At 39.6% G+C, this 27,479-nt stretch overlaps 2 protein-coding genes across 3 annotated transcripts in view; one reads left to right on the top strand and one right to left on the bottom strand.

Annotated features, from left to right (window-relative positions):
- lmtk2 (lemur tyrosine kinase 2) overlaps positions 1-22,318 on the bottom strand; it is a 26,472-nt gene extending 4,154 nt beyond the window's left edge. For both annotated transcript variants that reach the window (XM_008416830.2, XM_008416831.2), the window contains exons 1-13: positions 21,775-22,318; positions 16,639-16,772; positions 16,300-16,453; positions 16,037-16,113; positions 15,698-15,816; positions 14,720-14,807; positions 10,947-11,077; positions 8,109-8,193; positions 6,284-6,405; positions 5,384-5,533; positions 2,304-5,274; positions 1,958-2,090; positions 1,641-1,871 (exon numbers count right to left, since the gene is read on the bottom strand). In XM_008416830.2, the coding sequence (XP_008415052.1) occupies positions 1,641-1,871; positions 1,958-2,090; positions 2,304-5,274; positions 5,384-5,533; positions 6,284-6,405; positions 8,109-8,193; positions 10,947-11,077; positions 14,720-14,807; positions 15,698-15,816; positions 16,037-16,113; positions 16,300-16,453; positions 16,639-16,772; positions 21,775-21,880 (4,501 nt within the window). In that variant the 5' untranslated portion in view covers positions 21,881-22,318. The remainder of the gene's footprint in view (positions 1-1,640; positions 1,872-1,957; positions 2,091-2,303; positions 5,275-5,383; positions 5,534-6,283; positions 6,406-8,108; positions 8,194-10,946; positions 11,078-14,719; positions 14,808-15,697; positions 15,817-16,036; positions 16,114-16,299; positions 16,454-16,638; positions 16,773-21,774) is intronic.
- A 1,791-nt stretch (positions 22,319-24,109) lies between these two features.
- pvalb5 (parvalbumin 5) lies at positions 24,110-26,377 on the top strand. The gene is made up of 5 exons (XM_008416834.2): positions 24,110-24,252; positions 24,687-24,763; positions 25,651-25,783; positions 25,956-26,065; positions 26,151-26,377. The coding sequence occupies exons 2-5, from the start codon at positions 24,703-24,705 to the stop codon at positions 26,171-26,173; spliced, it is 327 nt and encodes a 108-aa protein (XP_008415056.1). The 5' UTR covers positions 24,110-24,252; positions 24,687-24,702; the 3' UTR covers positions 26,174-26,377.
- Positions 26,378-27,479: the final 1,102 nt, after the last annotated feature.

The following is a 27,479-nucleotide window of genomic DNA, read 5'->3' as shown; positions in this document are numbered from 1 at the left end:
CGAAAGGTCTTGCCATACCAGTTTATTCCTCTGTATTTACTTTAGTTTCTTAGTTTATTCTTGCATTTTGTTTTTCATTCATTTCCATTTAGTTTATTTGATTAGTTTTATCCTCTCTTGGTTTATTGCTGTGTCCACTTTAGTTTTTTTCCTGTTGCTAGATTTATTTTATCGTTTATTTACCATCAGTAATCTTCACTCATCACCTGCTGCGCCGCCTAATCGTCATGTGTTTCACATCATATGTTAATTTTTCACTGTTCAGCGTCGGATTCTGTTTTTATGCCATAATTCACATCTAGTTCGTCGCTCCGTTTTATGTCCAGCTTCTCCTCTTTCAGAGTTTTGCGCAATGTGCGCGTCTTTTTTCTTTTTTTTTTAACCCCTTCAGGTGCAGGGCGGTTGGGAAGCGTATCGATGGGGAAAAGGCAGACTGATATAAACTTTTTAAAACAACAGAAACAATTTCTGCATTCTGATTATTGAAATTTAAAAGTGCTGTGTTGTTCTATCACACCCGTTTCATACCGGACCACTTACAGCACCGGTGTWAMGCTATAAARTGAACGCTCTATATCGTGGTATCACACATGGAGGGATTTCTTTATTTAAATGGGTTCATTTTTCAGAGGGATACATAGTGAGGGTATCGTGATTTTAGTAATTACATGTTTATAAGAGCGATTTTCTGTTGTCCTTCCATGGAAGCGGGCAGCATCCAGACGGACAATAAAACACTTTTTAATATAAGTTGCTGTTTTGACATGATCACAGAACTGCCAAAACATATGTACAAAAATCCTCAATAAAACATAAAATATTAGAAAATCAGACACCAGACAAAGTGAATCACAGCAACGTCATCAGCCGGTGTAACGCTGAACTGATGCGGTGAAGCTATTAGCAGGAGCGGAGCTGCGCCAAAAGCTACAAACACTGAATAGAAGAAGAGCTGCCATCGATACAGTTGAATCAGGCATGATTTAATGTTACACAATACAGTTTTACCAAGTTGCTCAAAGTCTAAACTGGTATTGCTGTGATTGTAAGGTGTAAATCACAACAATATTGTGATTTACACCTTTACACCTGGGGAATCCCAGCGCCCCCAGTTGTAAAACTTTCCGCCAGCTTCCCGTCTTGTCCCCTTTCCTCTAGCCATGCCCAGTGCCACTTGTTTTTAATTCCTTTCTCAAGTAAACGTGTTGTTGAGACAAATGCCATCTTCTTTCAAATTGCATTTGATTTAACTGTCGAACCGAACGCATGCGCTTCTTTTCTACAAACCGTTTTACAGTCATTGGTCAAGAACATGGGAGCTAGAATTCTGATTGACAGACATCTTTGTACAGTTTCTACAGTTTAGTTGAGGCGGACCGTTTGGTCCAATGCTCGCTTTGCTCAAAAGTCTGGCCTCTTTAAACCCTGTTCATATTAAGTGTAATGGGATGGTACCCTCAGATGGGTAAAGGTTTTATATTTTAGCTGTTTTAATTTGATAGATTTATAGACTATGTATTAATTAATCAAATATGTAGCCTATTGACTAACAAATGGTAAAAGCCTTGTATGTAAAACTAATGATTGAGAAAAGTCTTCATCTTTAAGTCTTTAACAATGAAGACTGATGTTGAACTTGCCTCCTTGTTCGATGTCGGAGTCGGTAAGATGCGTCAGGGAGAAGCTGGCGATGTTTGCCGGTGAAATGGAGAAACGTGAGTAGGTGGAGGAGCTGCTCCAGCTCGGCTGCAGCACGCGTCCGACTGATGGGGGAGTAGAGGACACGCCCTTAGAGACGGGGTCTTTGTCACTCTTGGAGAGGAAGGCAGGTCCAGGTGAGGAGAAGTCGTCGTCCCACTCAAAACCACCACCTGAGGGACGTTACAGAATACGTTAGCAGATTGGATTCGTGTTAATCGGTGACAGTGAGTACCAGCCGGGGGGGTTTTCGCCTCACCCTCTTCATCTGTTGAACTTTCAGAGTTAGCAAAGCGGTTCAGGTAGCTGGCTGTGGACACTGGGCTGCTGAGCTCCGGGGACTGACTGCTCAAACCAGACAAGTGGTCTCCCAGTTCCTTAGTGGGCGTCTCCTGCAACGCAACAGGTCAGAGAACAATTGGTATGACACGAAGGAGCGCTCCGCATTTACTGGAACCTCTGTACAAGAAGTGTGACTGGCTTCAACTGTTCTAGCTTCTTGTAGTAACATTAAAAATGCACTGGAAAAAAACAAGTTTTAATTTGAGAACATTTATTCAGTGAATAAAAAAAAAAAAGCGAAATAAAATTTAAGTCGGAATTACCTGGTCAAACAGGTAGACTGTGACATCATCGAAGAACGACACCGCTCTCCTGGAGTTCTCTGCGTTGTGCCTGTCAGCAAACGAGGAAGACGGAGCTTCGATGTTCAGGTTTGTCGGTTTCAGCAGGCTCTTCAGGTTCCTGCCGCTGGTGTCGTCCGACACAATAATGGGCACGGCGTGCACGGCTTCGTCCTCGCTGTCCTCGCTGGAGCTGTGCAGCTGATACGCGCGCATGTCGTCGTCRGAGTCCTCGCTGTTCTCGTCCTCCTCGTCGGCGTCGACGCCGTCTTCCTGTCCTTCTAAACCCGGACCGTCGCGCCTGCCCAGGTAGCGGCCCTCCACGTCGGGTTCTTTGATTTTATGACCGTCGTGGGCATAGGTTCTGGTCAGTTTAGCGTGAACAGCGCCCTCTAGTGTCGACTTTGTGGCGGGATCGGACGGGAGAGGGGAGGTTTCCAGACCTTCTGTCRGACTCAGTGTTTCAGGAAACGAGTTCTGGTGATTCTGTGCTTCCATTTCTTTTCCATTGTGAGCTTCTGCCAGTTCGCTTTTTAGTTCCTCTCTAATATCTGAAGTCGCCTCTACTTGCAGATCCTCAACATCAACAGGTACAGAGGAATCTTCTTGGGAAAATAAAGCATCAATATCTCTTTCCTTGTAAGCTTCCAGCATCTGACCTTCAGTGTTCCTCATCCATGTGACTTCTGTAGAACTTCCTGCAGTCGACTCATCTGYTTTTTTCTCTGGTTCAGATTCATTATCCGAAAAGTAGGCAGAGTCTCTGTAGTTGCTACCAGTGAGTGGTTCTTCTGCAGGATCTCCGTGGTCTGGTCGGTGATCCTCGCTTGGATCCACACCGCGRGTTTCGAGCATACCCTCAGCTTCAGAGATGACTATTTTGGGGGGGACCAAATTAGTGGAAGCACCAAGCTCTTCCGACTTTTCTTCGATGGAAACGCCAACGCCATTTTTCACAGGGGAGCAGTCTGCGACGTTGGGCTGCGAGTTCCATTCGGGAGACTCCAGGTTCTCCGTCTCATAGCCGCTGTCTGATATTTTGTATGGAGGCTGAAGTTTATTTTGGGAGATTTGAGCTTTCAGCTCCTCCGCCTGCTCCGCCAGCCGATGAATGTCGAGAGAGTCGAGAGAATCTGGCGTTTCAGCTAAATTGTCCACCGTCGGGACGGTGGTGGACATGCTGTCTTCCAATAAGCTATCCTGGCTTATCTGATCCAAAGAAGGACCRGATACGAGGAGAGAGGATCTAACGAGTGGGTGTCCGTTAGTCTCCAGGAAAGATTCCTCCTGATCAGACAGATTTGTTTCCAGGTCTAGATCTGTGTCCTCAATCAGCTCACTCAGAAGGTCGTTGCTYGTTAGGTCATCGTTCTGTCCATTTTCAGAAGGGATTGTTTGAACTTGGAGATTTTCAGGCATTTCAGTTCCTATGACCTTTGAGACTTCGTGGTCATCTTCAAGGCTGGGGATTTTGGCATCTGTGGACAAAGAGTCTGTAGTGGCACTGTCAGAGAAAAAAGGGATATGGCCATCCATACTGTTAGTGATGTGCTCAAACCTCTGTGAGGTAGAATTGAAACCAGAGTCTGCAGTCCTGTCTGAGGACTGGAGCAGAGTGAGGTCTTCAGTGGAAGAACCGTTCCTGACTGGCACCTGGCTGTCTGTTTTGTCATCTGCAACCACTGTAATGGAAGGCACCAGAGTTTTATTTTCTATCAAAAACGGCCCCATGTTGGTGCTTGGAGAGTCTAAAAAGTCCCCTGCTGAGGCTGTGCTACTTGTTGCAGGTCTCAAATGTGTATCTGCTGTGTTTAAGCTGCCTAAAGTCTCAAGCTTGTCCCAGGAGTTCATCTTGAATGTTTCCTCGGGTTCGTGGACAATGCCAGGCAAGAGAAAGTTCTGCAGTGGATTCAAGAAGCTCGAGTCCTCTTTCATCAGGTTTTGTTCTCTGAGAAACAAAAAATTATCAGACAGTTTTTCAGTCTCCAGACGCCTCCTTGCATCCGTGTTCTCCTGCTCTCCTTCCATAGCAACCGGCAGGTGACAAGCATCCTCCTCCTCTAAAAAATAGCTCGGATTTGGGTTCACGTCATCGACTTCCAAAGCTTCATCAAGAAAAGGGTTCCTACTGCGCTCCGGGAGCTCCAGAAAGTTCTGCCTCCAGGAGGGGGAGTCTTCGTGCTTTGACCCCTCTTCAGTGAAAATGTTGGTGTGGTACGGACTGTCGTTTTCTAGAGATGACCAGATGTGGCTGTCTGGTAAATATGAATCCTTTGAGTCGATGCTTTGGTGGAAAAAGTCAGCATCAGTGCTCGACTCGTCCAGACGGACATCTTGAAGTACAACAAAGTCTTTCTGGTTAGAAGTGAACCCCATTTCCTGTTCTGCGTTCTCAACATCCCCGTCAGCGCTCTCGCCTTGTTCCTCAAGCTGGATATAATATTCATTCCCGTTTGATGACTTCTGCGAATCAAACACTGGGACAATCCCAGGAACTCCTAATGCAGAGTTCCCACTTTCAGCTCCTCCTGCCCTGGGTAGAGGATCGGGGAAATGAGCCTGGATGTCCTCCCTAGAAACAGGGAAGAACATGCTCTGGTAGTTTAAGGTAGTGTCCATGCCTGATCGGCCATGGCTGCTGTCGTAGTGGTCATGTTTGGCTGCTTCCCAAACGTACTCGAAGCTGAGACCTTTGCTCGTTTCTGTAATGGTTAAAACTTCATCTATCTCTTGTCTCAAAGCATCGTCGGCAAACTGGTCCAGGATCGGGAAAGACGAGTGGTTAACAGTCTGTCGGGTGACGGGATTAGGCTTCAGTGCATCCCAGCGTTGCTCGAAATCTTCCTCCATGTCCTTCTGGCCTTGCATTCGCAGATAGATTAGCAAACGGTGCACTTCCTCGGCTGTGGCCCGCTTCTCAGGGGAGAGCCAGCAGAACTGCAACACCTCATACCTGCAGGTACAAAAACCAGATAATCATTTAGACTTTCTCATGACTTTATAACCGTTTTTCTATTCTATTTGGGAGTAAAATCTCTCAGACAATGGCTGAAAAGTCTCACCATCTGTCAGAATAAGGAAGCTCTAGTTGCGGTTTGAACAGTTTGACTTGTTGCTCCTTGATTACATGATGTAGAACCTCCCGGTCATGCAGGTGTGGGTACGGCTGAGTGGCATTCTCAAAAAGCTCCCATAATGTGACCCCCAAAGCCCTGCAAACAGAGGAAGAGCGGCAGCTACTGTTAACCCCATAAAACACACTTGCTGCTCAGCAAATTACATGAACATGAAACAACAAATGTATTGAAATGAATGATGTTACATAAAAACACTGGTAATTATTGGAAACATTTCCAAGTGGAGCAGTATGTAAACGACGAATTATCGCTGTCGCAGGAAAGGAAAAATTAGTCAATTTTTAACACAATACTATCATGAACAAAGTATCATCTCACATGTTTGCAACACTTAACTGACTTCAACAGGATAAAAAGAAGTCATGTGGTCTTTATTAGGTTCTATATCCAAACTGGTATACAGTCTTTTTTTTTTTTTACCAGGGTTGCAAATCTTACATAGGTCTGCCTGATGTTAGAAAATCTTGCAATGTCGATAATAATGGTTAATATTATAATAAAGATATAAGCTGCCTTATATGTTTATTTTCTTGCTCCTCTCTTACGTCCAGCATCAGGATCTGCTACTTTCAGACTCCAACTGTCCAAATATTACAACAACATAAAAAATGTAGGTTGATAACGCTAGGAATAAAGTAGCAAACAATAACAATTATTATTACAAAGGACTGTTTGTGTAAACTTCAAACAGTCCTTTGTGATATAAATATTGCACACACTGAATGTCTTTGGCAGCAAAGATGTGATCAACTCATTATCAGGCAGATGTATTTTTTTTTTGGACTCTTCAAAAGGTTTTTTTGGTTAGCAGATGTGTGTACCTACCACACATTGCTGGCCTTTGTCTGCTCCATCGTAATCACACCCCCATGGCGCTCCGCCACCAGTTCAGGAGCCAGCCACCGCAGGGGTGCGAACACATCATCCTCCGTGATGATGTAATCGTCCTGCAGAAATGGGATTGTTTTAAACGTGGCGTCATACAGACCTGGATAAGAGCCTAAACGAAAAGCATCATAAAGAGCAGAGATTTAGCGACTGTTGAGGCAGCACACTCTGACATTGCCTCTCCGTTTTCTTACAGAAATAGATTCGCTGGGTGACCTTCCCTCATGAGTATTAAATTCAGACAGCATAACTGCTGGCTAAGCTGCATTTCAGGAATGCAGTAGATCCAACTGCTGAGGACATATGCAGCACGTCAAGTTACAGAGAGGACAATCTGAATTCTGCGGTGAAATGTATCCCATGTCTGATCAAAGGGGACATTTGTTTCGTCTCTGACTGAACGCAGTTATTTTTTGTACTCTCGCCTGGGTAAAAATAGCAGAGATTGAGATTCTTCTTCACTATGAAACTGAGCCAGGTTTTGATGTAGTCATGACAGCGATTTAGCTACGAGTTAAACACAAACTAAACCAAAGGACGAATGGTCTAAGTTCTGATTATCAGATCATCTTCCAATAGAACCCACCAAAAAAAAAACAAACATGTATTTTTGGTATTTTATAGAGCACAATATAAGGAACTACCTACAAATAATCTCAAAATATCTGACAACAGAATACAACTATGAAATATTTAAACTTTGCAAAAACCAAAGAAATATCCAGACGTACGGCTTCCTGAACTGTATTTTAGGTCAGGCACATAGGTCGGTCACCCAAAGAATCTGGATTATTCCTAAAAATCTAGAGATATTTCATCCTTTCCAATAACATTCAGAGTGAACGAAACTGTATTTGCTGTGACATCTCCTTTTCCGGCTTGGTTATGTGACCTGCTCTGCGTTTTGTTCAGACAGCTGTTTGTGTAAAGGAGAGCTGAGCAGAGGGCAGCTGAAACATCAGTCGTTAAATTTTATGACGTTCAAATTCAAGCACCAAGTTCATGAAGGATGGGAACTTTTTGAAGACATTTTGTCCTTACACGATGAACTGTACTGAAATATCACATGCTGAATTAACAAAAAGTCATTAAAACAGAAAGCAAACATGCTAGCATTAGCCTAGCACTTCTTCAAACAACTGTGAAAAAACGTAATTTGGAGGAGAACCATGGGGAATTCCTTGGATGTATACATCAACTCGGATACAAGTTTAGGACTAAAGGTGTGTGTGGTTTTTTTTTGGGATGCCTTGTTGATACATATTAGCATTTTCACCCATTTTCCTCTCTAGTTGGAGCAGTGCATTTTGACCAACGTTTAGAAACTGCTACTGGGATTTAAAAGAAATCTGCCACTGTCAAGGAAAGCACATACGTCCCAAACATCACTGGTGACTGGGACACAATGACAAAAATCATGTAAATCATGCATTATTGATGAATTGTAGTGTTTTATTTAAATACATATTATAGCTCAGAAGAAGTTGTTTATACAGCATATATGGGACTGAATCTTAGCTTGCCATGACAACTTCTTCATTTGTGAGGAAATACTAATAAACTGCATATGATCATAAACTCAAACTTCAGATAAGCAAAGATTATTTTGCAAACAGTATTAAAAAAATCCAAGTGAACCTGTGAAAGCCGTTTCTGTGAAAAGGAATGTCATTAGTTATTAGATTAAAAAAAAAAAACAATGTATGCAGATTATTACAGTAATTATGTACAGAGGGTAACAAACCATGAATAATGTCCTTACTTTATATCTATAGGGTCCGATCCCATAGTCTCCCACTTTAACTGTAAGATCTGAGGTCAAGTAGCAGTTCCTTAGGGCCAAATCACTGTAAGAACACACACAAAAAAAACATTAAATATTTACCAAAATCAATCTCGCTTCTTTCTTTAAGTGTCTGTTTTATACAAGCTTTGCTCATCCCTTGTAAGAGATTACCACGGAATGGTTCTAGAGAGGCGTCTCTCAAGAATCACAAATGATTTGGGTGCCCACAGGAATTCAGTACAAGTGGCTTCTCCTTTTCTCCACTCTTCACATTAAACTCTTACAGGAGCTATTTTTTTTGGCTAGGCCACAGGATGTTGCTTCTGGAAAGGAAACGGACCGAGAGCTTTTGTTGGTCTGCCAGGAGAGGGCGCCCAGCTCCGGGGTTCTGCACATTAAGCATTCATTCACAGAGAATCCAGAGGCAGGCTCCTGTTACTCTCTGCCCCACTGGCGTTCTTGGTACACAGAGTCCTTTTTAAACCACCCAATGACAGACGCTGTGGACGCCAATATCCTTGTGCGTACATGCATAGCCTAGCTAACCGCCAGTCCTGCTGAAACCTCTGAAAAGATAAATGAAGATGTATTTTGAAACGCTCCTGTCCTCCGCTGTTTGTTAACGTGTCAACATGTTAGTAACACAGTGAGGAGGGGAACAAGTTCGACATGTTGGCCCTACAAGGCCGTTATATGGTGAAGAGGCGATCACTTCTATACCCATGAGGTATTTGTGGACTCACTGCAAAACCCTGCTACGTTCTCAGGTTCAGCAATACTTGGGTCACTCAAATCACTTCTTTAAAAATAATATTGACCAAGTGGCACATTTTGAAAGAAAATTGTCAGTTTAGATGACAAAAAAAAAAAAGTTAGATGCCATCTTTTAAAAGTGCAATATTAAACAGAAGTGTAAAACAACATAAGATGAAAGAAATTACTATAAAACTAATTTTCAGACATACATTCCTTGTAAATAATTTGATGGTACTAGCGGTTGAGTTGAAAAGTCATTTTAAATCATGCCTAAAAAAAAAAATTATGGAATAAAATATTCCCCCACTGCCTCTCCTCCCCTCCAACACCTGCCAATGCTTTCACCCGAAAACAAAAGGCGTATCCTAAAATCAAGATAAAAATTCAACTGATTATGAATAAAAGCAATTATTTTACCTATTTAAGAAATGTCAAATATTTATAGTTTTAAGAAGCCTTTTCCAAAAGATTTGAGTTGAAAAAATTCCAATGACGAAAACAAAACATTCCAGTAATAACCAAATTTTTGTTGTTGTTGATTATTACTGGAATGACTTAATTATTTCAATCTTTGATTTAATTATTTCAAAATGATTTAATTATTTCAATCTTAAATTTCGGGGATTTCTTTTAAACTGAGCCAAATTTAAAGTTTCAATTGCATCATTTGAGCCAGACACGGTCACTTCTAGGTTGAAAAAAAGCCCAAGATGACGACGGACAAATGTCAAAGTTGAAGTTTGAAATAGCAGCTGAAAAAACTAGCAGGTGACATTGTGCTGCCTTCTGTTGTGTAAAGATTATTTTTGGTTGAGAAATGTTTTGACTACAGGTGAAAGAGTTCTCGGCACTGAATAAATACGTTTAAGAATATTACTCCTATTGAATTTAATGTATACTGCCAAAGAGGAAAAAAAAGAAAAATGTTGATATATATAAGAGATCCCACAGAAATGTACACTTAAAAAATTAAAAATGTTAAAGTTTCCAAAAAGGAATTTATTAAAGAGACAAGCTGCTGATTGAGTTTTGCTCTTTGCACCTCCATTCTTATCCCTGCATAGCAAAGCTGAGATTTCAGCCTGGGACGTCAGCCTACACAGCACTTGTCCCGAGGGGTTTTGTGTCTATGTTGCTGCACCGAGCCGCTTACCCTCTTATATACAGTTTCATCAAGCTGTACACTGTGTCCTTTTTTTATTAGTTCGCATAATGAGTTTTGAGTCGAACCTGTCAAAGAACCATTTTCACTAGTGATAATGAAACGAGTCAACGCTGAGGAAATCGTGTAGACCTCTCTTAAGTTGTAACAAGGATTAAACCACAACGCCCAATATGAGGATATCCCTTTACATGCAAAGAGCAGAATCATCATATCCCTCTGGCAGCGGACAGCTGACACTGTGGCAATGCATTGGAGCTGTGTAATTGGAACCCTTAAAGCTTATTCTGAGCATGCAAAATAGAGCTGATGAGCTGAGCATCGTATGTTAGCCCCACCCCACCCCGCGATCCCCGAGTTCTTAACGTCTCCCTGCACCCTGCTGGCAGGGGTGGGAGGGTTGGGGGGTGGGGGGGCACCCAACCAGTGCTGGCTGTGGTAAAAATGAAAACGAAACGAGGCCACTCCGCTGTACAAACCTTTTTTGGAGAACACCGGTACTCCTGAGACTGGTTGGACAGACAGCATGCAAGTAAAACCGACTGTCGGTCTACGTCTTCATAATCATTTCCACCAATTTTATGACTGTGTACTTACCACATGACACTTTAAATACCTTGTAAAATTAATTATTTTTGAAATCAAAGTATCACAACTTACTGATTAGGTAAATATTAACATATTTGAATTTTGTTCTCGTTTAAAAGCTCTCAAAATAAAAGTAAATAATCACAATCTTTAAAAACTACAAAACAATGCTGACACAGCTGCTGTCGCTGACAAAGTAAGCAATACCCTAAACAGCGGCTGCACACAAAAAAAAAGAAACGTATTGCTTAGCTTAGCAGATCAAAACTGTGTGCACCTAATTAAGTGTTGCAGTTCTGAAGTGCTACCTGTGCAGGAAGTTGTGTTTGTGAAGGTGAGTGACACCAGCAGCAATTTCGCAGGCCATCCTCTGCAGCTGCAGCAACTCAGCGTTTCTCAACGTCCAATCCTGCTGAGATAGATAGCTTCGCAAATCTCCCTGCAGCAACAAGCAAAGACGCACACAAAGAGCAGTTAACCCATTCAAAGCAAACAAACAACTGACCAGAAGGAGAAATATTCTGTAAATGATAAAAAAAAAAAAAAAAGCATGATATGCCAATAAAATGCAGTGTGCAGACGCTGCCACAAAGGGGCAGCAGACTCCCCGCTTCTTGTCTTTTCAGCACTTCTCACAGCCCAGGGTGAGACAGCCAAATAAGGGTAACACAATTCAGTGCTTCTCAGTACTGTGTCACAGATTTATAAATAAGAGTGGTCTTGGTCAGATCGAGAAATTACTGCGTACTCATCTCTTCTGGACAATTATTCATTGTCAATACAATAAACTGGAAATATTCACATTCAAATTGATAAAGAAACTATTTGGAAAATTAACCCTGCAGTTTGCCAGAGCGGCGTGACGACAGAGCAGTGAGATGTCAATCATGTGGTGCACCGGGAACAAATGGTTAACCTCTGGGGGGTATGCCAAAGAGTCAGTAAATTTGACTTTCAACAAGAGCTCAGGCTCAGCCTCGTAGCACATCTGTGTCTGTCATTCATTAAAGTGTAACAGACAGTGACTGCCAAATCGTCAATGTGTTATTGTGTAAACTCCTCAACACTTCCTTTGGAAAAAGCCTGCTAAAATGTGTAAAACAGTCAGTTTAAGAGAAATTCCCTTAAATTATCTAAACATGCAAATATCTATTCTGTTGGGGTTTACATGCTAATGTTTACAAGGAGTTTCTTTTGCCACAAGGTGTCTAGTTCCTTTAAAATCAGTCGTACGAGCTCAGTTCTATATATTATTCTAGTTTACTTCACAATTACACACTTTTCTTTTAACTCTAATAAAACACATTGAATTATAACATGACAAATGTGGAAAATTGTATGTGCGCCTTTGCTTGGCACTGTATACACAGAAGATCCAGCAGGGCTTTTGTAGAAAGTCTCAACTCTAAAGCTGCATTCAAAGTACGTAAACGTAGTTGTTTGTCTACCTTCACTTGTGAATCTTGAGTAGGTTATGAAGTTTGTGTTCCAGGAAATATGCTATTAACAAAACAATAAAAGTACAAGCATGTACTAAGTTCAAGTTTAGCTGCTACAGTATCAAGTTACAAAAATGAACATAAAAATGAATTCCAGGTATTTTCTGAGGCAACACAGGATGCCATTTTGGAGACTTGAAGGTATTTTAGAAATTACCGCAAGCCTATTTGCAGCGTCTACCTAAGTTAACAGATCACTGAGGGCTACCGGGAAATGTGAGCAATCACAAATCAGAAGGTCAGTTTTGAAATGGTGACTAATTCAATTATACCCCAAGATAAAGAACAATTAAGAGATTCACTGATAAATCAGCAGTTAGTGGATTTGAGTTGGTCCAAAGCTGGGAAAAAATAAAAAAAATATAATTTATAAACCTAAGCACTATGAGGTTCTGCAAACAACATTCTTTGGTGTGGGAGTTGTTACAGAGTAAAAAATGTGACTCAAAATTGCTTAAAAATAAAGTATGTAGAAGAACAAAGATGTAGGAAGAAGTTTGAAAAGAAACTCTTAAAAAGATATTGAGAAATTTCTGCATGGTATTCAGGCTGCTAAAGAGTGAGAGTAAAATTACCAGCTGATAAGAGACAAGCAGAAGACGATACAACTCTTTTTTATTTGTTAATCCTTGTGATCTTCAAACCTCAGTCTGGTATAGAACATACTGGAAGCATTTTGTAAATCCCCAGGAGTTAAGGAAAGGACCTCAAAGGAATACACAGAAACTGATGTTTTAGTAATTGTATTTCTTTTGACTGTACTAAAAGCTTTTAAATGGCATTGAAAAGAGTCAACTTGATAATTATTGCCTCTTTTTAAGTTGTAAGACATTGTTTAAAGCCTCTGCTCTCTTGCATGGGTTAGGGGATTGCTTCTGTTCTCTAATCTTTTTGTTTTGTATACCGTTCCCCTGGCTTCTTTTAGCCTAACTTTTAACATGATTTATTATTGATGACAATAAACTGTGTCGACAAACTCGGGTGCTGCTTGCCTCACGGCATGAAACACGGAGGCATTTTTGTCAAACATCCCGACTCCTGGCCACACACTTAACACACTTAAAGATCGTCACTCAATTGACATCACTTGATATTTTAGAGCCCGCAGCAACAGTTGCTTGATGTATTTTGATGTCCAAATGCTTTGAGTTTGGGTTACTCAGCATGGTTGATGTAGAGCAGAAAATAAAAAAACCTCCATCAATCTACAGCTTGACAGAAGAAACATCACACTTGATTGGTTTTTTCAGGATTCAACTTGTTCACAGCGCCGCTGTAAGGGTCAAATTTCTTGTTTGGACAACTAGATGATGACTGATGCAGCCTTTAAGTAGTGAGAAGACAAATTTACCTTAAACACTCACAAAGAACTTCAGCTCTTTGATGTTAGGTGCTAACTGAATTCACTAAAAGAAAGAAAATATGCAGAGTGCAAGTCCAGCTCCATCTTGAATCACTGAAAAATCTTTATCCAGCGAGGGATAACGAGTATGCACATCACTCAGTTGTGCTACCCTCACACATTATCACCCTCAACATACAGGACCTACTCCTCCTCTCCCTAATGACTTGTGGCAAGTTATTCACCTCGACTTATTTCCATGTGCTGTCAGAGGGATTACTGGAGTTGGCTGAGAAAGACCACAATGCCAGAACTTCTGCCAAGTGTGGGCAGCTGACAATACCCCGGCCCAAATAAGATGACGCAACCCCTGGCCAGACAAATTCAACTGGACTCGGCTTAAGTCGTTAAACGGGTTGGAGAAATGAGAACAAGAAAAAAAAAAAAAAACAGAAGACATGTGATTGTATTAATTTAGCGAACTACACAGCCAGTAAGCAACCCAACAAACGCTGACAATACAGCAGACAAATGGGATTTTGATCTACACCCTAAAAACACGGGTTTTGTAACCATTACTGCACGTTTCTTTAGCTACAGCTTCGTTTTCTTAAGAATTCATTCAACAGCTGCCAACGACCATAAAGGGTTGGCTGTAAAAATGCACAAACACAGCAACTGGTAGAGCTGACACCAGAGGAGTGTAAATGGAGCCTGTTGCTTTACTGGGTGAGGTGGGAATGTGAGAAGTCCAGGGCTTACTGTAACTATGTAACTGGCTGAAGGAGGGGATTGGAGAGGGAAGGAAATGGTACTCCCCTAAGTTTGTTCAGGATGCGTTGTGCGCTCTGTGAAAGACGTGAGCAAATGACCATGAGGACCAATGAGTGAAATCAGTGTGTGCAGTAAGTGGGAGGTCCAATTTGGGATTAATATGTTAAGCCTTTAATCTACATGGTCCAAAACAGCAGCCACTTCCGAGAATTTCAACAGTCCTTGTTATTATACAAGCTCAAGAAAACGCTTCAAAATGATCAGTTAATTCACTTTTTCTTTTTTTTTTATATAATGAAGCATTGGACAAAAGTAATCACACAAAAAAATCTAAAGACAAATGTCAAAAAAACATAAATACTTCAATTCAAATTTGCATATTTATCTGGATTTTATCTCATTTAGTTGCGTTTCTTCTTTAGTAGCCAACTTATTTATGACAACCAGAAAGCACATCTTCACTCACCATTTCACAATACTCAAACACAAGCAGGAAGGGGATGGCCTCGACGCACTGTCCGAGGCACTGGAGGATGTTTGGATGCTGCAGCACTCTGAAAACAACCACCAAACAAAAAGGGTTAAAAAAAGTCTCATTAATAAGGCTAGAAAGAAAGGAACAAAGAAAGAAGCTGAACAGCTTTATTTTGTGTTTTCAAATGTGATAAAATATTGTGCAATGTGTAGAAGAAAAGGCAGAGGGTGCTGCCAACACTGGTGCTACTGTTCAAATATGACAAAAAGACAACATAATCAGTAGTTTGGCATTTAAAATTAAAACTGATGATAATTTGTCATGATTACTCATTGGGTTTATAATAATAGCGCATTGACTGACATTTCTTGCATACACTTTCCATGTGATTATATTTTTAAAAAAAGGGTATAATCTTAGGATTTAAAAATGACTTCAAAAATTCAGTAGCAAAATATATTTATGAAAAATCAAATCAATTTTCAAGGGGCACGTATGATTACCTTTAGCCTCTAAAGAAGTATCTTACTCAGCCTCTGGGGCTAGAATCTTTAGTAGATGCACATCTTGCATGAATAGAAGATCTTTGAGTATGGAGGAGCTTGTTGAAGTAGCAGCTTCCCCTGTGTTTTGATATAACTTGTTCATGATTTGACAATTATTTCTTGAAATTAAAGCTAAGAAATAGTGATGAATACTTAAAAGAATTGTGTTTGTTTAATTTCATAAATCTTCAATTTGTTTTAAACATCGAAGAGTTTTTTTTAGATGAAGTGAACATACTGTATTAAACTGCATGAAGTGAAGTGAAATTATTTTTGTTGATCCAACATGTGTGTGTGATCACTTTGAATAAAAATTGCAAAATAATAATAAAAAAACAAAGAACACAGAACTATTTGCACATAAAAAAGAGCCAAAAAACAACAAAAATGCATTTTGTTTAAAATGACTACTTCGTTCATCTACCTGTATGGATCCCCTTGCTGCAAAAAGTCATTCTGCTCCTTAGCACTGGCATTTGCTTTCAACTCCTTTACCACCACTCTGGCTCCCCCAGGGTCTGTGTATATTTCACTCAACAGGACCTGACAGCAAATAAACACAAGCTAAATAATTAGGGGTCCTGTGAAACCAGCAAACATCAACTGAGAACACTTAAATTTTATTCCCTGTATTACCCAAATCCCTACCACATAAATTAATCACCAATAGCATGAAAAATGCTGCCTGCACAAAAATAAGAAAAACAGCAGGATAAAATGCTTAGCTCAAACTAAAAAAAAAACAAAAAAAAAAACATCTTACCTGACCAAACCAGCCATTTCCAATCTCCTGGATGTAACTCAAACTGTGGCGTCCTACTTTGAAACCACTTGATGATTCTGAAACACCAAACAAAAACCAAATCAAAACTGACTGTACACAAGTTTTGCTTGTCATACTTAAAAACTCTCATGTAAAAATTTGTTGAGAAATGTGTTTTCAAAAAGGGTTGACAAAGTTCAAGTAGGTGTAATGTAAAGAATTTAAGCCTGCTTTGTCAGTATTTGTGTTTTTGCTTATCGGACCCGTGATGCTGGCCAGAGGCTGCAGATGTGGGGGTCCTGGCAGTGGCACAGGAGACACAGCGAGGGTGTAAACCTCAGCCGGAGACTGCATAGAAGGAGTGTCCTCTGCTGGCGGAGTGAAGTCGATCTCATCATCAAAGTGGTCCTCAAACTCCTGCGTCGACAAAAAGGAGAAATTAAATGTTTGACATAAGACTTTTCAATGCGCCACAAACGCACAGTTAACATCGTTGGCAACAAATGACAGTTAATTTGCGAGCACTGTAGTCGTTATGTTAAGTCTGCACTGGGGCAGGAGGAATTGTGCTCCTCTGACAACCTGCCAGCGGCCTCGCTCACCTTGAAGTCGATCTCTCTTTCCTTGCAGCAGGTCATGCAGTTCACTAGCACCACCACCAGAGCCACCAGCACAACTAATGACACGATCAAGGGCAGGTAGAGGGACACAGGCAAAGTGTCCCCTGTGTGTCCATCTGAAATCACAAAAATGGATAAAAGAAATGAAAAAAAATATATACATTTTTGGCTGTAATAAAAAAACAAAAACAAAACTGAGAGGATCTTAACAGCAGTTTTTATCTAAATCCACACACAACAAAGATTTGCTTAAGACAAACAAAAATAGACTGATCATCTGATCACAAAACCCCTGCAGCTTAGCCGCCCGACTGCACGTAAAAAGGCAATGTCAAACCAAAACACTGCGCAGTGCTGCATACTTATATTTCTAAGTGCACATTATCTACAAACACAAGAACTGTCAAAGCTTTTAGTCCTGACCATCCGGCTTCTGGTTCAGAGACATTCGGAGAGACAGTTGTGGGGGTGTCCACACGGGCCCATCAGCAGCTGATGGTGCAGCAGCGGTGACAGCAGGTGTGGGGTTTCTCGAGCGAGGATGCTGCTGGCCTAGCAATTCGACTGGCAGCTTTAACAACAGCCTTTCAGCCCACCCGCTGCACTTCTCAGCCTCTAGACTGAAGCCGGTGCCCACATCACAAAAATCAGCCTTTTCCATTTTAGCACGACTGGTAAAAGAAATTTCAAGCATATATACACTGAGTGGAGAATCTCAAAATACGACAGCAAAAAAAAACAACAATTCTTTGATATGACTTGGAAGACGAGTGAGTAGCTGTTACAGAGGTGAATATTGTATGTTTACCTGCATCTCTGCACAAAGAATTTATGTATTTAATTTGATTTTTTTTTTTTTTTGCGATACTGAGACCAACACAAAGTAAGGGAGGACTGAAAGAAAACTATACATGGCTGCATTTATACAAATAGAAACCTGAGAAGTGCGGCTGATTAGCACCAGTGGAGTCTGGACTTTGATTAAGCCAAACATGATCTAATCCATACTTCACTGTTAGTCCCAACTCGTTTTCAGACAAACAGATATTTTGCAAGGTTTCATCCATTTACCCATGAGCTCCTCCTCTACTTGTCCTTAAAAAAAAGTAACATTTGTTTGTAAATATTTCCAATTTAGTAAACAAATAAAAACAAAAAAACAGGTAATTTAAAATACGGGAGTGCCATCTATTACTGTAGAGCTTTAAAATATTCATGTTCAACTAGATAAATGTTTACTTGGAAAGTACTTCTAAATGTAGTAATTATTTAGTTCCCATTTGAAATACGATTACAAAAATGCAATGATTGTTGCTCAATTACTTTAACTTAAGAATGAAAAATTGCAACTCTGTTTAAAAAAGAGAAAAACAACAATTAGCTCATGTTACGCTTTAGTTTTAAACAGTTGCGTAAATGCTGATACTGTAAAGCGAGGGTACTTTTTTTTACTTTGTACTCTAAGGTTCTAAATTCTAAAAAATGAATATTTTCATGAATGGAAAACTGTTTAGAACAGACCCATCCTTTCCCATGTTTGCTACATCCCATGGCTACAGAACATAGGATTTTAATGTGGCTATATCATGTATTTTTTAATCTTTTTTTTTTTTTTATTGTTCATGTGTAATATTCTAATGTTCTAAGAAGCTGAAAGTGGGATTGTTACCTAAAACAAATCATCCTCGTGAATCACAGACAAGTGCATGCTTGTATATGACAGTTACATTTTTTTCAGTAGCACTACTGCAAAGAATTACCATTTCAATGATATCTTTACTAGGCTCAAGCACCTTTAACATCATAACGAAAGGCAGGTCAGCTAGAACGTTAAACGAGAACATTGTTTTCATAAGCATAGGAATTACTGGATTATACTTCCAACTGAACCTGTTGAACAAGACAGCGAAATGGACACCGTGTGGATACTGGATGGTGAAAACAAATGCATACAATTTCTAAATGGCTCTTTAATGTCACAAAGGATTACATTCAAAACAACCTAGTGGAAAATTTGCCTTAATTGTAGGAAGGGTTTCAGTGCAAACACCCTGTTGTGTTTTCCAGCATAGCAACAAGTGACAAGGAAGTCCAGGACCCCCAGAGATGCTGCAGCGGCAGTCAACAGGAGCCGGGTCGCTGCCCCTCCACATGGGATCACTTCTTCTTTATTAGGTTTTATTTGAGTCATGGGTTCCTATCATGACTTGGCAGAATTCTAAGACAAGATGGTTTTTCTAGGACCAACACTGTAGGGAGATGTCATGTCTTATTTCAGCTGTCCTGCATATTTCAGTAGTGATTCTCACAGAGGAGAAGCTGACCCATTTTTTAAAACAGACTTTAAAAAAAAAACTGCTTACTGCTAGAAAAAAATAAATAAAAGGATGTCTGCAGAGAGCAGGAAACTGCACTGTCTGACTGGTTCAGGATTTGTCAGTCTGGGATCAGCTACGTAAATCAAAAGCAAAGCCTGTGTACCAGAGTCAGCCGGGTCATTCTTTTCGAGAAATTATTTTCACCGACTTGTTTTCAGTCCAAATATTTTTCATGCTTCTGTTGTCCAGAAAAATAAATAATAAAATAAAGTGAATGACAGAAACCTGGTTGGCTTGTGGTGATGTCAACATCAATTTGACTCAGCCATTTAAAACAATGCCTTGGCAGCAATATAACAGATAGACAGGCCTGAAACAAGCCTCACTGACTGACTGGTGATCAAGCAACAAGATAACCGGGCAGTGAAGGAATACAGCCAACATTCCCTGTGGTAAACATGTCAGCATGAGCTGGCTTCACACCAAAACGAGGCACAAAAATCTATAACTGTACTTTTACTTTACACTAAAAGGACCAAACATGTCACTAAGGCAATACACTTGCTAATGAATACCTAAGCCAGTAGCTTTAATTATTTTTAAGTGCATCCACATCCATGTTCTTCAGCTAAAATCAAACTGTAACAATGAAGAATTATGGACTTGTACCGTTTAATTTACGCACCGGTTGGTGTAGGCCAAACAGGAGTGGCGAGGGAAAGGTTGTGGGTGATAAAACCATAAACAGCGGGCTCATACTGCAGCCTCTTTCCTGTATGCTACATTATAACTGAGCAAACAACACTGCTGCTAATCATTGATAGGGGCTGATAAGATTAGAAAACATTGCGGTTACACATTACAGGTCCACCGTTTAACATTTTCACATTTAGATTTTTTTTTTTTTATGCAGTATTCTGAGAAACTGGAGGGAATGGGACTGACGAAAAATTACAGAGAACACTGAAATTACTTCCTGAAACTAGACTCATGGGATTCTGAAGATGACCTGTGATTTTCAATCTATTTGACTTATCTTTTGAATATACAAATCACTATAAAATCTGCACAAGTTTACAGGTTTTGGATAGAATACAACTTGAAAAGGAGCGTCATGATGCAAGCAAATTAGCACATGAAGAGATAGCAAAACATGTATTTCATAAATAATTTGATAGACAACAGTCATAATCTCACTCATGAAAAGACATGTGATTCAGGTAAACCATCTCAGTGCTATAAAAGTTGAAGTGATTATTCTGGAAATAGTTTTGCCAGGCTGGTAGGCAATCATCAACTCAACTCTGCAATAAATCTAGACAAAATAGGGTCAGGATATGGAAACATGGGATAATAGTGCACAAAAAAATTAAGGTGCATACTAGAATCAATTTTGGATGACTAAGGTCTAAATTTAGGAAAATGTGTAAAAGTTTTTAATTTTCAGAATTTTCTCAGTCACATGGTGCTACTTAAACAAATCAGTGTCATCATAAATACACTGATCAATCCACTAGGTTTAAAGCCCAGGAACATCAACAAAGAATGACTTTCCTCTCCTCTATTTTGATGCCATTACTAATCTTTGCTGAAGCTGTGTTTAGTTGTTTTTTGCATTTGGGTCTTTCCATCTTCAGTTTTGTGTTCAGTTAGTGAAACGTAAGCTCAGTGCAATATTCCACTTCTTCACCTTTGAAAATAACCATTTTGCTTTCACAGCATATGCTTAGTTTGCACAGTAATTCAACTGCATAATAAAACACCCAATAATTAGAGTGATGGGTTACCATCTTCATATTATCGTGCAATTCAAAGGCAAGGCAAAACACACAAACTGTGATCAAACTGTGCCGTCTACTCAAAAATAGCTTTTAATCTGCAATTGTAGGAAGCAGCTTCAAGGGCTTATTTTTACATTTCACGTACAAATAAGCATATAATTCACTACCTCATATGATTTTATTCCAATTTAACATTGCAATGCTCATTTGTAAAGTCAAAGCTGCCAAAATGGTGTCTAGATGAGAAGATTTTTTCTTAAAGGACAAACCAACAAGTCTGTTAATGTTTTAAAACTCACATACGACAGCAATTTACTGGTTTGATGCATTAGTGAATATATCATAAGCCCACAAAACGTCCAGATCAGATCTAAAAATTGAAAATAATTTATGTATTCATTTCATATATATTCTGCAATATCTGGTTTGTAAGAAAAATGCCAGTAGGATGTATTTTTGTTTCAACACAGACCACACCTGTTTAAAATTTCAACCTTATTTGCTCTTTCACGTTGACGTGAATGTGTGATAAACTGCTATTGAAATGTTAACATACTGGACGAGATCTATAATAACATCTAAGAATTTCCCTCACAATAAAGCGACTTGCTGTTAAATAGGTAGCAGAGGTAAATATGTCCAATTATAACGTGTGCTTTCCCTTAGGGGAGAGATTCGGGGAAAGTTTGTTTATGATTAGCTTCTCAGGTAGTCAGTTAGCCGGGTCGTGACATTCACTTGATTGTGTCGTTCTTGCCGTAATTTTGCTTAAATATTTACGGGTTTGTTCAACCACCGAGTAAAACGGTTTCTCTTTTAAACTATTACCCGCACACTGCCTAACAATCTTCACAAATTACCAGAGAACAGTTATGCTGGCGTTAGCTTTATAGTTGATCATTAGCAGCAGGTACCCATTCCAGAAAATGCTAGCTGGTAGACATGTTTACGTATAAACACAAAGTAAAGAAAACCATATACCATTCATTTGTTAATAAACTCGTCTTCAGGTGCCTTACCTGTTTTGCGAGTTTCCCGAAGAGGGAAAGCTTCAGAGAACCAACATCCAGACAGAAAAATCCAGGTAGCCAGCAATAACATAGACCCATGGCGTCTCTCCATCATCCAAGTTTAGCTAACGAAATGTTAGCCAACTGAAACTGTCCTAAATAAACGGCTGATATAATACCGAATTACGTGATTTAAACATTGATTACCAATTTACTGTCAGTGTAAGCTACACATAAGAGCACATTTTGGGGCTGTTTTAGCCAGATGCTACTCGCCGGGCTAACTAGCTTGAGCTAGCATGTCGAGGCTAGGAGTTTCAGCTGACGACAGCAAACGCAACTCCGACATGAAAGCGTTCCGTTGTCCATAGAGACCAAAAACAGCGGCCACCTTTCGCGAACTGTCATATTTGTTGAAAACGTCCAAGCCTTATTTACACAAACATAATCTCAGAAAAATTAAATCAACAGCCCCTCGGTATCATGAAACGCCTCTCCCCCAAAGCGCCATGTTCCTGTACATCACAGAATAGGGGCGTAAAAATCCATGTGACTGGCAGTTACCTAAACCAATCAAAACGAAGAATGTCTTTCGCTTGTACTTGTATGGCCAATCAGTGTGCAGTTTTCTTATCAATCAAGCGAATTCACTGATTTGTGTCAAAGCAGAGCAAAGCCTTTTACTCCCAGTCACTTGACTGATGTGTTACGCAATGGAAGAAAGCATACCATAATAAAATGTTCATTTCTGGATTTATAACCAACTATAAATAAAAAACTGGTTTTATTTAGTGACGGAGGTATGTGACAAATTGAGGCTATTTTGTTTACAATCTAACAAATTTCCACGTTAACATACCTATATTCTTATATTTCAAAGACTCACTGGTAGTTCACTTATGAAAAAGCTAGTTGACCATACAAAAAACATTATAATATTTTAAATGTTAAATGCTGTTGGTAGTCATATTACCCAAGCTTCTTCAAAGAGATGTTGATGCTGATGGCAGAATTTCCTGCAGTGAATCAAAAAGGCCTTTGACTGAAGACACTGTTGTTAGTTGATGGTGGTAATGAAGATCAAAATAACAGTTTGTCACCCGCCAACAAACTCAAGAAGAAGAATAGGACACCACTGTTGTATGACAGCCTCATGAAAAGGATCTTCAGGGTTGTCTGTAATGTTCTATATTTATGAAGAAACCTTTTTGTTTTTCACATCACCCCCATAGCAGTCTCCCGGACATAGTCAGTATAAGCTAGTTTAGCTTTTGTTAAACTCTGATGCTGCTACCTCAACAGATAATGGCAGAAGAGCAAGAAAAGAAGAGAACCCTTACCCTTATAGATGAAATCCAGCATCTTGTTGCACACACACCAAAGGACTTGTATTTTCTTTGTCAAATCTGCACCTTATAAAAACATGTATATTAGAGAGCCATCGTTGAAAGAAAGCCACAGAGTGGTCCCATTTTTAGCTTGCCACAATTAATATGGGTAACACATCAAACAAGTGGAAAAAGGCAACATACAAAACAGTATTTGAGTTGGAAAACTATACAGGACATTACTGGGAACACATCATCTCTTTTGTGAAACATGGTGATGGCAGTATCATGTTCAGGGAATAAAATTCTTTACCAGGGACAGAGAAGATACAGGTCAGAGTTGATGGGACGATGGATGGAGGTATAACATGGAATCCCATAAGAAAATGCACACCACCTTTTTCCAGATTTTTATCGCAAAGGGTTTTCAAAGTTATGTGTGACATTCTCAGTTATACAATATGTTATGTTGGTCTGTCTGATAAAATCCAAATAACATTTTAGTCTGTGAATTCAACAGGATAAAAGGTGAAAGATATCAAGGGGGCATGAGTATTTTTACAAAGCATTCTATATGATTATAATTTGATATGCCAATTTAAAAAGAGAAACCAATTATTTTTTATTAAACTGTTTTGAAATTGAGATGTGTATGTTTTTATATCTAGTAAGAATCAAGAAGTAATTTGTTCTGACAGTTCTTATAGAATATACTGTCTACAGAAATATGCAACATTTTGTGAATATGTGTTTTTAATATTTATCTATTATATGTAACTTTTTTGCAACATTAAAGTGAGCAAGGGCAATCTAACGCAGGTACAGTGAAATAATTGCATTTGCTTTAATCAGATGACAAAAGTATTTTTTTTTCTTTTTTTTTTTTTCTTAAACCGGTGTTCTAATATGCCCGCAAGTTTACAAATCAGAAGGCCTATGAATGACAAAATTATCCGCTCTGATTAGCTGATGAAGGAGGAGGAGGCAATGCGTGGCATACAGGGAATCTCTCTGGGATTGAGGACAGAGACGTCAGGTTGCTTCTTACATTCTAGATCACGAATCTGTAACAGAGTGTCAGTGACTCGGGCACAAAGCGAGCGAGGCAGAGATCTGCAACATCATCTGCTTTTAAAGTGAAAACATCACCCACAGCACGGTGAGCATCTTTTGGTTTCTTTGTACATAATTGTTTGGTGTTGCAATTGTGTTATTTTTTTGGCTTTGTATCTTTTGAAAAAAAGATAAGGAAGAATCTACAGAATGTGAAACCCTATTTTTGATTTCTTGTTTATTTTAGCAACTTTCTATGTTCGCTAACATTTTCTGATGAGCTTAAAATTAAAGTACAGCTTCTATTTGGCAAATTTTGCTACAATATTTATGTTTCTAACAAGTGGTATCCTTTTCATGAAAACTATACTCTAACCAATGTCTTATTTTACACTACAGGGATTGAGCATTTATAGTATATAGCTTCATTCCAACTGATTTTATCTCACATGAACCGCTATCTGACATAAAAAAGAGCACCATATTCTGTTTCTGTCACCTTGTGTTTCTTCCATTCATGTGTTTCTGTGTCTCCCTAAGGTAGCCCCAGAGAAACATGGCATTTGCTGGGATGTTGAGTGAAGAGGACGTCAAAGCTGCAGTCCAAGCTTGTCAAAGTGAGTCAGATAATATGCACAAATCTGCTTGCAAGAAGATATATATATATATATATAATATATAAAAGAAAAAGAGCAGAAAAATCCTCTTTAATTTAAGGAAATACACACGTATGTAGAGACACAGTTAACACTCCTGAGGGGAAGCATTGCGCTGTGTTGTTCACAAGAGGGTGAGGGCAGGGATCCTGCTGGTTACCAGGCAAACACACGGCAGGAGACTGGTTACCAACCAGATACCAAAGGCTTTTCATCAGACATCCCTAACATAGCTGACCCAGTAGCACAAGCTATAAAGCTCCTCGCATGCCGAGACATTTAATTATTTATCTTTAGCAATTATGTCTGCATGGCAAGGCATGCAAAGCTCTGTTATTGGTTCTTGCTATTTTTATGCTTTTGCAGGTCAAGTTTTTCAAAGTCAAATTAACATTGCTACGAAATGACTGCACTACTAGAGGATGTGACACAATAAATTAATTCATTATTTTAGACATCCTCTTCAGTGTGAGTCTTTTGAGTTATTTCAGGATGTCTTCTTGCAAAAACCTCCATAAGTTGAGAACTTTTGGCATTTAAGTTTGCATTAAAACCTGAGGCAATATTTGTTTTCCTTGTGCTGTTTAAAAAGCACAGGAGCAAAGCCTGCAATGCGCTTCAGGGTATATATTGGTAAATGTCATTGGCAGAAGAATGAAAGTCATCTGAGCAAATGAGTAAATGCGATGTCTCGATTCAGACCCCCACTATTCGTTCTTTAATGTCATTCAGTGATTGACCATTCACTCACTCACTCTCACTCACTCACGCATGTGTCTGTTTCTTGTGGTTGCCCCATTTCATGTTCTGTCTCCTCTCTCTCTTTCTGCCTGACCAATGCACTGTAGCTCCAGGCACATTTGACTTCAAGTTGTTTTTTGCACGAGTGGGACTGACTGGCTTGTCTGAGGCAGACAGGAAGAAAGTGTTTACTATCCTGGACCAAGACAAGAGCGGATTCATTGAGGAAGAGGAGCTGAAGTAAGGATAGATGTGTAAACACAAACCACAGTTTGGGCCCCAAAGATATTGTAAATCAAAAAATGTTAAGGCACATCATGTTGTGCGCATGAAGATAAGGTTTAGGAGAATAGGGTATGAAATTATGACTATGCGTTTATGTATTTATTCTTATTGTGCTGTCCTCTTTTAGATTGTTCCTGCAGAACTTCTGTCCAGCTGCCAGAGAGCTCACGGTGGCCGAAACGAAGGCTTTGATGGCAGCAGGGGATAAAGACAGCGATGGCAAAATTGGGATAGAAGGTAACAAAATGTTAGAAAAGTGACGCAGAAACACAAGAATACTCTGTAGCAAACTAATGTCTGTCCGTTTGCTTCCTCCCTCCAGAGTTCTGTGATCTTTTGAACTGAAGACGAAAATACTCAAATCATGAATTTGGAGTTCTTCACTCTTCATTGGCTGATGAAAAAAAAGGACCAAATTCCGCACCTGCCTGCTAGTTTCTTATTTGATTTGTTAACACGTGAAAAAGGTTGAAAAGGCCAAACGTGGATGTCTGCATTGAATCAATTTGGTCTTCTGAATGGAATAAAAAATGGATTTCAGGTGTTCTACCACTGTCTTCTGTTGTTTTTTTCCTTTATCTCTTTGAAGTTATTTTAAGATGTGGTGAAATGATCTCAGGTCTTCTTAATCGGCCCCAAAAGATCTAGATACCTAGTCCTTTTTACACTGATACCTCTCAATTAAACTCAATTAAATTAAATGTTTCAGTGGGTTGCTGGTTCAATTCCTCACCCTTGTTGTCTGTGTCTTTAGGCCAGGCGCTTTACCCGCCTGCTGGGGTTGGTCAGAAGGGCTGATGGTGAAAAATGGCAGCCTTGTTTCTGTCAGACTGCCCCAGGGCAGCTGTGGCTACAGACCAGTAGCTTGCCATCATCACCATGTGCTCTATGAGGTCACAAAATATTATAAATTATTCTAAATAAAATAAAGCTGGCTAAGACCAGTGGTCAGGAGCCATGTAGAGAGTACACAAACACATCATGCAGAAATATTATCTGCAATGGGACATTAACACTGGACATCACCCTTACTTAGCACTCCATTCTGTGAGGACTTTTCATCAACAGAGAAGCTGATCAGACTTAAAGGTAGATGAAAGAAAACCTCTTGACTTGAAAATGGAGTGTAAGTACATCCTGTACAGCCAGATCAACAATGGGATGGTTTATGGTAGGCCTATGAATGACCAGGTTTTCATGTCAGGATTGTCCAGTTAAAGCCCAGCCCCAATTACAATAATAATAATAAAAAAAATCTACAGTGATACGGTGTCAATTCAGTTTGATTGATTTTGAAAATGAAAGTCAGCAAAAACAAAACAAGGTGGAATGAATAGAAATAAACACGACACTTCTGAGACTTCTTTTGTAAAAAAAAAAAAAAAGAAAAAAAAAGTTTAGAATAACCTGAAGCAAGCTCAGCATTGAAGCAGACGACAGACACCAGGCATTCCTTTCACAAATAGTAATGAAATAGTGGCAAAAGGATGCAGACATTAGCAAGGCAAGACATGAATATAATTTTATTCATGTCTTGCATTTAATTGCAAGAGCACCTTCTTGAATTGTCCCAATTGTCTTATTAGGGCTTGTACTTCTGTCTGGAGGGTAACTCTCAAATTACTGCTGAGTCTGGGTGAAATATTCATCA

Source organism: Poecilia reticulata, linkage group LG8 (assembly GCF_000633615.1).
Source record: "Poecilia reticulata strain Guanapo linkage group LG8, Guppy_female_1.0+MT, whole genome shotgun sequence".
Taxonomy (NCBI): Eukaryota; Metazoa; Chordata; class Actinopteri; order Cyprinodontiformes; family Poeciliidae; genus Poecilia; species Poecilia reticulata.
Note: the sequence above shows the minus strand (reverse complement) of the source record. Positions and strands in the feature narration are given on the sequence as shown.